Source organism: Schistocerca cancellata, chromosome 2 (assembly GCF_023864275.1).
Source record: "Schistocerca cancellata isolate TAMUIC-IGC-003103 chromosome 2, iqSchCanc2.1, whole genome shotgun sequence".
Classification (NCBI taxonomy): Eukaryota; Metazoa; Arthropoda; class Insecta; order Orthoptera; family Acrididae; genus Schistocerca; species Schistocerca cancellata.
Window position 1 is genome coordinate 1,041,255,080 of NC_064627.1, and position 15,132 is coordinate 1,041,270,211.

General features: G+C 41.0%; 1 protein-coding gene across 1 annotated transcript in view; it reads left to right on the top strand.

The window, feature by feature from the left end:
* The window catches only part of LOC126160826 (uncharacterized), a 268,831-nt gene that overhangs the window by 34,490 nt on the left and 219,209 nt on the right, over nucleotides 1–15,132 (top strand). The window contains exon 4 of the mRNA XM_049916932.1: nucleotides 7,607–7,754. Coding sequence (XP_049772889.1) covers nucleotides 7,607–7,754 — 148 coding nt within the window. The remainder of the gene's footprint in view (nucleotides 1–7,606; nucleotides 7,755–15,132) is intronic.

Genomic DNA, 15,132 nt, shown 5'->3' on the forward strand with positions numbered 1-15,132 from the left:
CGAGTACGAACATTCTTATATGGAGTAACATTGTACGTTGGCTATCATGTATCTATGTCTACGTTGCGTGGAAAACGTCAGGTTGCTATACAGCGCTTAAAGGCCCGTGTCCTACAGACCAATGTAGTATTGCTCAGATGATTTTGCTTTAAAATTTGCATCTACAGTAGGTGGACCACTGTGCTCAACGTCTTTTCAGTAGCTGGCACTAAGCCCTGCAGCTGACATACAGTTAAGTTTTACACTTCGCTACTATCATGAAATGTAAGTCTTTTTTCATCATACATGTTTCTGATATTTTTTAGGCTTACTGTGCGACTTGCTGCTTTGAATAAGTGTGCTTGATTCTCAGATGTGCTTGATTCATGATGGGTGCAGGCAAGATCATCACGTTTTTGTGGCAACTGTGTTTTGGCTATGACCAAGGCACGTTACTGCTTGTTTTAACAGCTGTCTCCATCCAACAAATAAAGTTTTGTGGTGAAATTTTTCACAAGATCATAGCACATGTTTTTCCTTCACTTTGAGTCAATGCACAAGTCTTTCCATAGGAAGATTAATATGCTTCTGTAATTTTTGTTTAATTTACCTGCATAATTTTTGTGTCGGCTGTTTATCATTTCAAACCTAGGAGAAATTTGAATTTCCAATTATTTTTTAAAATGTGGGTTAAAGAATAAATATGCTTCCAGCATCTTAAAATTTCATAACCATTTTAATTTAGGTCACATCAGTTGTGATGCAGCGCCGTCACAAACAGCAGATCATTTTGTATTGGTATATATTATTCATATTGGTATAGTACACTGCCAATTTTCCAGCATTTTGGGCGTTCAGTATGAGATGGCAATACCATACTTTCGTTTACATTGGGTCTGAGAATTCCTTTAATGTAGGCTCAATAAATTCATAGTTGTCTCAATAAGAGCCCATATATGTGCAATATTCATGGCCAGCTTAAAATTGGTTATGCACATTTTATCACGCTCGTCATGCTGTGTCGTGCCACAAACCAGTTCATGCTACTCATTGACGGTTGTGATAACACAGATTACAGCAAATCTCTGTCATGTTGCATTATCTTCTACTAAACACACGTTTCATTTCTTCTTATGTTTTCTTACTTGTAAATTTTTTTGCAACGATGACGCAAAATATTTTGACTACTTGCTTAACGCAATACAGCCGCAATTCTGCATGCCATCGAATTCGACAAGTCCTTAGTAGGTTTCCAGAGGTATCTGAAATAATATGTCTTCGCACAGGCCATGCAGCTCTATGCTCTTGGTGGATTCCCAGAGGTATATGACGTAAAATATCTGTGCAATGGTCATGCAGTCCCCTATATATTACGCCATTAGTAGGTTGCCAAAGATATCTGACCCAAGATGTCTATGCACAGATCTTGCAGTTTCTGGAGGTGTCTAACATAAGATCTGTATGCTCAGGACACACAGTTCCCATATATTATGGGCTGACGGTTTGTGGGTGCAGAGCTGGCCCCCTATAGATTCCCAGACGTGTTCCATTGGTTACAGATCAGGTGAACTTGGTGGCCAAGACATCAACATGAGTTCATTATCATGCCCCTTAAACCACTATAAGCATAATTCTGGTCTTGTGGCTCTAACAAATTTGGTGCAAGAAACTATCGCCTTCAGAAAAAAACATGAAGAATGAGGCATGGATTGATGCAGGTGGTCCAAAATAATGTTCATTAGTCCAGAACTGTCAAATGCCTTCGATTAGCATCAAAGATCCCATGGAAACCCATATGAATATACACCATACCACCTAATTGCCCCCACTGGCCTACATTGTAGTGCAGTGCATGGTTGATGGTGTATCTGGACATGATCATCTATCTGGTGCAACAGAAAAACGTGAATCATCTGGTCAATCTTCACTTTTCCATTGAGCCATTGTCCATTCTCTACGATTCTGGTCTGTTACCTGATGTGATTGTTGGGTCAATTTAGGGACAAAATCCAGGTCATCTACTGCAGATCCCCATGTTCAGTATCCGGCATGCAGTGCTCTGTAACACTTGTGCCTGTCCCAGTACTGTACTCTGTCCTCAGCTCTGTCACAGATCACTGTCTATCGTACATCACCAAGTGGGAAATCCAACTGCCAAGTCCTGTGATGTGGTGTGGACGTCTAATTCAACATCCCCTACTTGTGCTTTTACCATTCTTCAATCACTTTCCATAGAAACTTGCGACAGTAGCACATTAACAGCCACCCAGCCCTGCTGTCTCTGAGATGTGGATTCTCCATTTTGTGGCCCAGATAGTTGCTGGGGTGACTCCCCCATTTGTGTCTGCTCCACTTATACAGGATGTAAAGAGTCTACGTACAGACATTACTTTAATATGAAACTACTTCAGGGTGTTAGTTGTTTTTTTCTCTACATCTAATAATCTTCGTGCAAACACAAGACAATTTACTGCCTGATGTTTTCTTCATGGCCGTAACTGCGCCATGCAGTGTGTCCAAACATCCACACTTCTATGCCTGAGCAGCTGAACAAAGGAAAATAAACATCAATGGCTTGCATCTACTTGGACATCTACTTGGACATACTAACCAACCTAAAAACATGCTGCTTATAATACCTATAATTATTAGTCTACAAATGAAGTAAATACTGATATAATATTTCTTAGCACAGTCATAAACAGAAATGTCTGCACTTATACCCCTAACAAAAAAAAAAGGTTCAAATGGCTCTAAGCACTATGGGACTTAACTTCTAAGGCCATCAGTCCCCTAGAACTTAGAACTACTTAAACCTAACTAACCTAAGGACATCACACACTTCCTTGCCCGAGGCAGGGTTCTAACCTGCGACCGTAGCGGTCGCGCGGTTCCATATACCCCCAACATCCTGTATCATTTTCTTAGGTCGTCGCATGCACACAATACCACCAGGTGGCCTTCAGTCTTGCGGTGGCCAGCGGTCATGTTTCGGCTCATCAGTGTATATATGGTATGTTTGTCTCCGCTAGACAGGTTGACGATCAAGTAAAATAATTTTTTAGTGTTGTTGATCTGGATTATCGTCACAGCTTTTAACAGCTTTTGTCTCTGTTGATATAGAGCTTGACATACGTCACATCGCTTAAGGTTTCAGGTCACGATGGATCATAACGAAATAAACCAAGGAATAACTGCCCATTTCTGTAATATAGTGTTCTTTTGGAAGTTTCACTCTTTAGTCTATTTTTGCGATTCACATATGTCATATTGCACAGTTAGAAAGTGTACCAACCAATGAACCACACACATATATATAATACATACATGTGTGTGTTTTTTCCGCATGACATCCTAAACCACTGGAGCATTTTCAACCACACTTGGTAAACATATTCTTTACAGTCAGGCAACAATACCTGTGTGGGTAAGAACCACCTACCTAACATAGTTCAGGAGATATGACATTACAAAAAATGAAATGCGTGGAAAAATGCGGCATCATGCATGACGTTTAAATTTATTTCTTCTGTACTATTAACTGTATTCGCAATAAATTCCGCAGACGGTATCCACATACGCTGCTAAATGCACCTACAAAATTATTTCATGAAGTCACACGTGGTTTAGGAGATATGACGTCTAAACACTGACATTCGTGAAAAACTGCCTCATTGTGCTTGACGTATAAATGTATTTCTCCTTTGCTACTAATTCTATTCATAATATATTTTCGAGAAAATACCCACATACCGGGTGACCAAAAAGTCAGTATAAATTTGAAAACTTAATAAACCACGGAATAATGTAGATAGAGAGGTAAAAATTGACACACATGCTTGGAATGACATGGATTTTTATTAGAACCACCCCATATTGCTAGGTGCGTGAAAGATCTCTTGCGCTTGACGTTTGGTGATGCTCGTGTGCTCAGCCGCAACTTTCGTCGTGCTTGGCCTCCCATGTCCCCAGACCTCAGTCCGTGCTATTATTGGCTTTGGGGTTACTTGAAGTAGCAAGTGTATCGTGATCGACCGACGTCTCTAGCGATGCTGAAAGGCAACATCCGACGCCAATGCCTCACAATAACTCCGTACATGCTTTACAGTGCTGTCCACAACATTATTCCTCGACTACAGGTATTGTTGGGGAATGATGGTGGACATATTGAGCATTTCCTGTAAAGAACATCATCTTTGTTTGTCTCACTTTTTTATGCTAATTATTGCTATTCTGATCAGATGAAGCGCCATCTGTCGGACATTTTTTGAACTTTTGTATTTTTTTGGTTATAATAAAACCTCATGTCATTCCAAACATGTGTGTCAATTTGTACCTCTCTATGTACGTTATTCCGTGATTTATTCAGTTTTCAAATTTATACTGACTTTTTGATCACCCGGTATGTCACTGAAGGTATCTACTCAAATACATCATTGTACAACACATAGTTCAAGAGATTTGACGTCATAAACACTAAGATGCGTGAGAAATTGCCTAATCATGCATGAACTTTTAATACATTTGTTCTTTACTATTAAGGCACACGTACAGTCGAGTCAGTTCGAGGAAATACCTGACATCTTGCAACACCTTTGACGACTTTCAACTGCTAAGGGCAAACGACATAGGTGAAAATAGTAGCCATCTATAGAGCTATCAACAGGCATTGCAGTAGAGACGTTTACAAAATCGCGTTGTAGACACGTTAAGCGCCCGGGCCCAGTACGTTGAAACTGTACGGGATCATGTTTCTTAATTAGGATACTGTAGTTATGCATTTGTATATTACATATACACTCCTGGAAATGGAAAAAAGAACACATTGACACCGGTGTGTCAGACCCACCATACTTGCTCCGGACATTGCGAGAGGGCTGTACAAGCAATGATCACACGCACGGCACAGCGGACACACCAGGAACCGTGGTGTTGGCCGTCGAATGGCGCTAGCTGCGCAGCATTTGTGCACCGCCGCCATCAGTGTCAGCCAGTTTGCCGTGGCATACGGAGCTCCATCGCAGTCTTTAACACTGGTAGCATGCCGCGACAGCGTGGACGTGAACCGTATGTGCAGTTGACGGACTTTGAGCGAGGGCGTATAGTGGGCATGCGAGAGGCCGGGTGGACGTACCGCCGAATTGCTCAACACGTGGGGCGTGAGGTCTCCACAGTACATCGATGTTGTCGCCAGTGGTCGGCGGAAGGTGCACGTGCCCGTCGACCTGGGACCGGACCGCAGCGACCCACGGATGCACGCCAAGACCGTAGGATCCTACGCAGTGGCGTAGGGGACCGCACCGCCACTTCCCAGCAAATTAGGGACACTGTTGCTCCTGGGGTATCGGCGAGGACCATTCGCAACCGTCTCCATGAAGCTGGGCTACGGTCCCGCACACCGTTAGGCCGTCTTCCGCTCACGCCCCAACATCGTGCAGCCCGCCTCCAGTGGTGTCGCGACAGGCGTGAATGGAGGGACGAATGGAGACGTGTCGTCTTCAGCGATGAGAGTCGCTTCTGCCTTGGTGCCAATGATGGTCGTATGCGTGTTTGGCGCCGTGCAGGTGAGCGCCACAGTCAGGACTGCATACGACCGAGGCACACAGGGCCAACACCCGGCATCATGGTGTGGGGAGCGATCTCCTACACTGGCCGTACACCACTGGTGATCGTCGAGGGGACACTGAATAGTGCACGGTACATCCAAACCGTCATCGAACCCATCGTTCTACCATTCCTAGACCGGCTAGGGAACTTGCTGTTCCAACAGGACAATGCACGTCCGCATGTATCCCGTGCCACCCAATGTGCTCTAGAAGGTGTAAGTCAACTACCCTGGCCAGCAAGATCTCCGGATCTGTCTCCCATTGAGCATGTTTGGGACTGGATGAAGCGTCGTCTCACGCGGTCTGCACGTCCAGCACGAACGCTGGTCCAACTGAGGCGCCAGGTGGAAATGGCATGGCAAGCCGTTCCACAGGACTACATCCAGCATCTCTACGATCGTCTCCATGGGAGAATTGCAGCCTGCATTGCTGCGAAAGGTGGATATACACTGTACTAGTGCCGACATAGTGCATGCTCTGTTGCCTGTGCCTATGTGCCTGTGGTTCTGTCAGTGTGATCATGTGATGTATCTGACCCCAGGAATGTGTCAATAAAGTTTCCCCTTCCTGGGACAATGAATTCACGGTGTTCTTATTTCAATTTCCAGGAGTGTATTTATTTATATGATTGTTTCATAATTTCAGAGTTGTTTTCACGAATACATGAAAATGAATTTTCTTCAATAGTTCACTACAAACATTTAATTTTTTATTTTCGTTTCTAACACAAAATTGGCAAAATGAAAACCGTGGGAATGCCGGTTTTGTCAGTTAACACTGGTACAACACCTAACCTTTACATGCTATTACTTGTATACCTCATTGTGGGAAGCGGAACTGTTGAAAGGTTCTTTTATTTTACATACGTCTTTGTTATAAAACTCATTATACTACAACATGGGTTAATAACATGAAACAAAAGTCATATATATAAAAAGCAAAATAAAAAAAATTGGATACATGTGAGTACGACTCGCATACTGAAGGTGGATTGCTAACTTAATTACGTATGTAGATAGTTTACGCATTACGAGAATCAATGATATTGACGATTTTGGCCTATTATTGACATTGATATAGACAACATATGGTTGCAGGGATTCCAAGACTTTCAATAATATTTTACTTATAAATTTGAAGTCGAATAACATATGACAAAAGAAATATTTTTCTTCGTGTTGTATAATACAGATTAACAGTTTCGGATTTTTCCTTTACTTGTACTGTGAAACCTTGCTTCTTGCCAAATTTCATGGTTCCAAGTCAACAGGAAGTAACCTGCAGGTTTTGATGACTGAGTTTTCGAGTATGAAAATATGTGATAAAAAGCTGCATCTTTCCATCGTATTCACTTAGAAGCTTAAAATTTTTACACCGCGAAGGGACCATAGACTTAAGTATGTAACGTAAATTTGAACTTGGTACGCCAACCTGTTACAAAGAAAAGATGTCTTAACAGACGGACAGACAAAGATTTTTTGCTTGTACTGTGGAACCTTGTTTCTTGCCAAATTTCATGATTCTGGGTCAACTACAGTACACTAGAGCTTTTGATAAGTGAATTTTGCGAATATGAAAATACGTAACATATATGGCTGTATCTTTTGATTGTAGTGACTTAGAAGCTTAAAACTTGTACACCGCTGAGAGATCACAGCCCTTAATAACTGACATAAATTTGACCTTGATAGTCGACTCGTTCCTGAGAAAATGTTCCTTAACAGTCGAAGAGACAGACAGACAACAGGACGACAAAACGGTATTGGGGCACTGAACCCTAATATTAGTTTCTGGAACATACAACAGAAGAATGCGTGTCAGTTATATTATTACGTTTCAGCAAGTATCCACAATTAGTCCTGTTGTGTTGGTACCATTCATTAATTTAATGTCGAATCTGATAAGTGTTATTGATCACCAAAAATAAATATAAAGAGAATGTGATGTTTTTTCTGACGGCTTATCATTTGCAAGCGTTGTAGTGGAGCGTCGATGTTCACGGATTTTGCCGTTCCTCTCAGGACGTGGATGAGTTCGTTTCTCCGTACCAGCACAGTGAGGACCCAGTGAGCGACTTCTGCCAGCTGCTGCAGAGCGAGGGCTACCAGGTGCTGCACTGTGACGTGGCGCCGCAGGTGCTCTTCTTCCCAAGTGAGATGCAGCGTAGAGGTGAGCAGCTCCTTTAGTGTCCCAGAAACAACTCGTTACACGTGTCTAGGTGCAACTAACACCCAAACCTCCAGATGTCAGACGCTCAGATGTGTACCAAATGTTGTATGCCGATAGTGTGTCAAACAAAACTCCGATTTAGTTCGTTCTATGTTCTGTCGTCGAGCAGACGGCGTAAACGTTAATTAAATGTAACACCAGAACTACGGGGCACAAAAAGCAGTACTACGAGTAACTATCACGTATATTTCCCGTGGGGAAGTTGGTAGAGCGTTAGATCATCGTTCCAAGGGTAATATTTTCAAACCCCAATGATGTCAAATTTTTACTGCATTATGAGCGAAAGTGTTATATGGGAGAGCGTCATCTTTAGGACATGTGAAAGAGCCATTTGTAGTTTACAGCATTGTTCTCTTGGCTGTCTGCTTTCGCTTCGTTTCTTTAAAAGCAGTAATCCTATAGAGTGCATTTCTAATTTCACAGAATATACAGCCAGAACAGAGAATAAAGAATCGTTGCAGCACACGTGCAGAAGTAATATTATTATTATTATTTCTTTCCTTTCTCAGACGTTATGTCTGGTTAAAAATGGAAAGTGACACGGACCTTTATCAAGCGTGACTTCCTTTTAACTGAACGGTGTACCTTACATTGCATTTAGGAACTTTCGGGTAATTGAAGATGTATCAATAATTACAGATTTCTGTAGTTGTATATATACGTTTGGATGTAGCTGTACTGCGTTGATGTACTGGTTGATACTGTGTGGTATGACTCCTGTAGCTGATAATACAGGGTGATTCAAAAAGAATACCACAACTTTAAAAATGTGTATTTAATGAAAGAAACATAATATAACCTTCTGTTATACATAATTACAAAGAGTATTTAAAAAGGTTTTTTTTCACTCAAAAACAAGTTCAGAGATGTTCAATATGGCCCCCTCCAGACACTCGAGCAATATCAACCCGATACTCCAACTCGTTCCACACTCTCTGTAGCATATCAGGCGTAACAGTTTGGATAGCTACTGTTATTTCTCGTTTCAAATCATCAGTGGTGGCTGGGAGAGGTGGCCGAAACACCATATCCTTAACATACCCCCATAAGAAAAAATCGCAGGGGGTAAGATCAGGGCTTCTTGGAGGCCAGTGATGAAGTGCTCTGTCACGGGCTGCCTGGCGGCCGATCCATCGCCTCGGGTAGTTGACTGTTTATACCAACGTTTAATACACCACCTATAAGGAGGTTTAACACCATACGTCGTTCGAAATGCACGCTGAACAACTGTCGTCGATTCACTTCTGCCGTACTCAATAACACAAAAAGCTTTCTGTTGAGCGGTCGCCATCTTAGCATCAACTGACGCTGACGCCTAGTCAACAGCGCCTCAAGCGAACAAATGTACAACTAAATTAAACTTTATAGCTCCCTTAATTCGCCGACAGATAGTGCTTAGCTCTGCCTTTTGTCGTTGCAGAGTTTTAAATTCCTAAAGTTGTGGTATTCTTTTTGAATCACCCTGTATAATTGGTATAATGTCAACTTTATCCTGATGCCACATATCCTTGACTTCCTCAGCCAGTTGGATGTATTTTTCAATTTTTTCTCCTGTTATCTTCTGTATATTTGTTGTATTGGGTATGGATATTTCGATTAGTTGTGTTAATTTCGTCTTTTTATTGATGAGTATGGTGTCAGGTTTGTTATGTGGTGTTGTTTTATCTGTTATAATGGTTCTGTTCCAGTATAATTTGTATTCATCATCCTCCAGTACATTTTGTGGTGCATACTTGTATGTGGGAACGTGTTGTTGTATTAGTTTATGTTGTATAGCAAGTTGTTGATGTATTATTTTTGCTACATTGTCATGTCTTCCGGTGTATTCTGTATTTGCTAGTATTGTACATCCGCTTGTGATGTGATCTACTGTTTCTATTTGTTGTTTGCAAAGTCTGCATTTAGCTGTTGTGGTATTGGGATCTTTAATAATATGCTTGCTCTAATATCTGGTGTTTATTGTTTGATCCTGTATTGCAGTCATGAATCCTTCCGTCTCACTGTATATATTGCCTTTTCTTAGCCATGTGTTGGATGCGTCTTGATCGATGTGTGGCTGTGTTAGATGATACAGGTGCTGCCATTTAGTATTTTCTTTTTCCAATTTACTTTCTTCGTATATGTTGATGTTATGTGATCTAAAGGGTTGTAGAAGTGGTTATGAAATTGCAGTGGTGTAGCCGATGTATTTATATGAGTGATTTCTTTGTGTGTTTTGCTAGTTTCTGCTCGTTCTATAAAGAATTTTCTTAAATTGTCTACCTGTGCATAATGTAGGTTTTTATGTCGATAAATCCCCTTCCTCCTTCCTTTCTGCTTAATGTGAATCTTTCTGTTGCTGAATGTATGTGATGTATTCTATATTAGTGGCATTGTGATCGTGTAAGTGTATTGAGTGCTTCTAGGCCTGTGTTACTCCATTTAATTACTCCAAATGAGTAGGTCAATATTTGTATAGCTTAAGTATTTATAGCTTTTGTCTTGTTCCTTGTTGTCAATTCTGCTTTCAGTATTTTTGTTAGTCTTTGTCTATATTTTTCTTTTAGTTCTTCTTTAATATTTGTATTATCTATTCCTATTTTTTGTCTGTATCCAAGATATTTATAGGCATATGTTTTTTCCATCGCTTCAATGCAGTCGCTGTGGTCATCCAACATGTAATCTTCTTGTTTAGTGTATTTTCCCTTGACTATGCTATTTTTCTTACATTTGTCTGTTCCAAAAGCCATATTTATATCATTGTTGAATACTTCTGTTATCTTTAGTAATTGGTTGAGTTGTTGATTTGTTGCTGCCAGTAGTTTTAGATCATCCATGTATAGCAAATATGTGATTTTGTGTTGGTATGTTCCAGTAATATTATATACATAATTTGTATTATTTAGCATGTTGGATAGTGGGTTCAGAGCAAGGCAGAATCAGAAAGGACTTAATGAGTCTCCTTGGTATATTCCACGCTTGATCTGCATTGGCTGCGATGTGATATTATTTGAATTTGTTTGGATATTAAGTGTGGTTTTCCAATTTTTCATTACCATGTTTAGGAACTGTATCAGTTTAGGATCCACTTTGTATATTTCCAATATTTGTAGTAACCATGAGTGGGGTACACTATCAAAAGGTTTTTTGGTAATCAATGTATGCGTAGTGTAGCGACCTTTGTTTAGTTTTAGCTTGATATGTCACCTCTGCATCTATTATCAGTTGCTCTTTATTATTATTGTTATTATTATTATTAATAAAATAATGATAATAGCTGTAATAAGAATAAAACTAATAGTAGTAATAATAAAGTATGTGATTCATTCAGGAATAAAGGCTTCATAATCCTGACTGCATACGAAGAGGTGTGCGAAGCAAATTACTTTCGTTCACCAAGAACATTTGATGAATTTCACATTTGCGCATCCACCCTGTAGGTTGCAGAATGAAAGCTTGTGTCTGAAACAGAACTTTGTCGAAGTTTTAAACCCATTTTCCACCGGTGAACGTGGAGAACCCAACTAATCTTATGTGACGGACTGCAGCTTAAGAAGATTTTTTCCGCTGTTGCTGACTGATATCTTCCGAAGAATCTCGAGCAGCATCAGACACTTTACACGTCATATACTTGTACACTCTGAAGAAATTAAGGTCGGACGGTTGATAAATGAAGATTGTGTTTGCTGGAACTACGTGAATTGCGATTTTGTTTCCTGGTAGGTTATTTCGTACGTGCTTCTCAAGAAAAATACTAGTGTCTTTGCAGGACCCACAAGAATCCATTATTAGCAATAGTTTGTCCTATATACATTTCACGCGTAAACACTTAAAAAGAATTGTGATCGGTGGGGTGTGAACGCGTGACCTTTGGTACGACGACCTCACGTTCCTCCAACTCACCCACTCAACATCTAGCAAACAATCGCTCATAGATAAACTTTTCCTGTGCTCCGTAGTTCTTGTGTTACTTTTAATTACCGTTTACGCACGCAGCTCAAACTAAATCTGTGTTTCGGTTGATGCTCTATCGACATACAATATTTGGTACCGATTTGACTGTGTGACACCTGGAGGTTTGGGTGTCAACTGTAAAGGTTGATCAAAAATGTTAATCAAATGCTATTGCAGACAGCCTGCCTCACCAGTCGCTTATCTAGAGCGCATTCTTTGATGAGCATGTGTGCAGGTTAATCATTAGAATGCTATTGTTGATGAATCCCTCGATGTGGTGTTATAATTACTTGACTTGCTGGACTGGCCTCAGGGGACGTCTGCGATTTTTATGCCCGCATCTCGTGGTCGTGCGGTAGCGTTCTCGCTTCCCACGCCCGTGTTCCCGGATTCATTTCCCGGCGGGGTCAGGGATTTTCTCTGCCTTGTGATGGCTGGGTGTTGTGTGCTGTCCTTAGGTTAGTTAGGTTTAAGTAGTTCTAAGTTCTAGGGGACTTATGACCACAGCAGTTGAGTCCCATAGTGCTCAGAGTCATTTGAACCTTTTTTTTTTGTTGCGATTTTTATCCTGACACTCCTACTAAGCGAAAATATTTCCCTACCTTTTTTAACATTCCTTGTAAAACCCGTGGTTATAGTTGCTATCACACCCTTATGATGACTGATACCTTCTTCTACGTTAGGTGATTGGGTATATTCATGTCTGTTCGTTGCTAGGAGATCCCAGACGTTACCTTCACGAGTTGGTTCTCTAATTATCGGCTCGAACTAATTTTCGGACATGACACTCAGAATAAGATCACAAGAATCCCTGTCTCTGGCACCAGTTTCGATAGCTGACTCTCTCAGTCTCACCCAGAATTACAATAGATCATCAGGAATATTACTAACAATATTCAGCTACTTCTTTCTGAAGCGCTCTAAAACTACATCTCCCCTTCTGACTCAGGCAGTCTATAAAAGCGTCTGATCATCATTTTCGACCATCCTTTGTGCCTAACTTTACCGAGATTAATTCACATTCGGAATCCGTGATAACCTTGCTTTCATCGAATTCGTTGCTGCAATAAATACGCCGCCACCATCGGCGACTAACTTGTCGTATCGATAAATATTCCGATCTGAACATAAAAATTCGTTGTTGTTCACTTCTCGTTTCAACGAACTTTCTGTTCCTAATACTACCTGAGCAGTGTAACCTTCAATTAGTAGTACTAATTCTGGAATCTTTCATGGATGCTCCTGCAGTTTACTAATTTCATTTTAAACTTTCCTATATCCGATATGTGAAAACTAGCATTCACTGTAACCACTGTGGTTGATGTAACTTCGATTCTGGAACGCAGTTTGACTCTGATAACAACGAGGGGCGGGGTGGGGGGGGGGGGGCTGGTCTCTGACCTAAGAGCGCCCCCACATGCAGTGTATCGCATGTGCGACCTATTAAGGGGAACCCTACAGTTCTCCACCCGACACCGTCTCAGGACCGACCTACTCTCCGACCGACGCATTCCACCCAGCTCCAAATGATAGGTCCGCAATCGACCCTGGGTACGATGATGTTGGTGGTGTCTAACTAAGGTAACACACACAAATAAGAACTTAAAACTTCTTTATTATATAATTTTAAAAGCCATGAACCGGCGTGTTACTTAGGCAACGATACGTTAACAACTCTCTAAAACAAGACAATCTTCTTCTGTCTCTTATGATGTCACAGAACATTTATCTCTGAAGCCAACCATACCGATGTCAAAACACTCACTAACACACCAAAACACCATATGGCAGAACAACCTGCTCCCACATGACCACCTTCTCAGTAAGACGGTCACAATTCACTGTACCACTTCCACTAGTCTTGAGGAAAATCGAATTACGCGACCCGAGCTTGATGTTCGCGTTTTTTTATCTTCACGTTGTGTGCTGGAGTATCTTCCGGCAATTTAACGTCTTTGTTTAGCAAATATGCAGGTTTCAGTCGGTCGATGCAGATGTTTTTTACTTGGTCTTTCATTTCGAGTCGAAAAATTTTTGGTGTTCTTTCTTCGTATGAGCCTTCATGCCGAGGTTCTAACGACTTTTTAACTCTGTCAACGTTTACAAATAAGTGTGCTGACGTGCTGAGGTCCTTGTATACAAATGGTGTCTCTTTTATTTTGTGAGCCATTTGCACAGGTTTCAGCCAGTTCATATATTGTTTTAGTTGTGAAACAAATTGGGGTTTGTCTGAATATCTTTTCGGTCCGTCTTCTGGAAAAAAAAACCACCAGGTATCCTAAAGGGGGAATCAAAACCATTTCTGCTATCGGAGCAATCGTGTTTTCTCTGTTTGAGCAACGAAGACCGAGAAGGATTACAGATATTGTTTGAGTCCATTTCGTAGTTGAATGTGAACGGATTGCTGCTTTAAGTGTGCGATGACATCTTTCCATTTTTCCATTGATTGAGGATGATATGCATTAGTTAGAGTTTGATTACAACTAAATATTTTTGATAGTGCTTGAAATAGCTCAGAATAAAATGGTCTTCCGCGATCAGGTACTATTTGATAAGGTGTGCCAAATCTAGTAATCCAACAACTGAAGAAAGCTTGAGCTACAGCTTCTCTTTGTATATCCGAAGTGGTATTACCTCTGTCCAATTCGTAACTCTATCGATGCATATTACGTATATTCATCAGAAGGAGGCATTGGCCCTATCAAATTCAGATGAGTTACTTTAAAACGTTCATCAGTGTCGGTAAAGTGTCCTATTGGTGAATGCACATGTCGTGGTACGTTGTTTTTTTGACAAGCATTATATGCTCGTGACCAATTTGCAATGTCCTTTCTTATATTCATCCAGACACATCTTGATGTAATCATTTTTACAGTTGTCTTGATACCTGGATGAGCCAAATTATGATATCATCATCATCATCATCATCATCATTTAAGACTGATTACGCCTTTCAGCGTTCAGTCTGGAGCATAGCCCCCCTTATACAGTTCCTCCATGATCTCCTATTCAGTGCTAACATTGGTGCCTCTTCTGATGTTAAACCTATTACTTCAAAATCATTCTTAACCGAATCCAGGTACCTTCTCCTCGGTCTACCCCGACTCCTCCTACCCTCTACTGCTGAATCCATGAGTCTCTTGGGTAACCTTGCTTCTCCCATGCGTGTAACATGACCCCACCATCTAAGCCTGTTCGCCCTGACTGCTACATCTATAGAGTTCATTCCCAGTTTTTCTTTGATTTCCTCATTGTGTACACCCTCCTGCCATTGTTCCCATCTACTAGTACCTGCAATCATCCTAGCTACTTTCATATCCGTAACCTCAACCTTGTTGATAAGGTAACCTGAATCCACCCAGCTTTCGCTCCCATACAGCAAAGT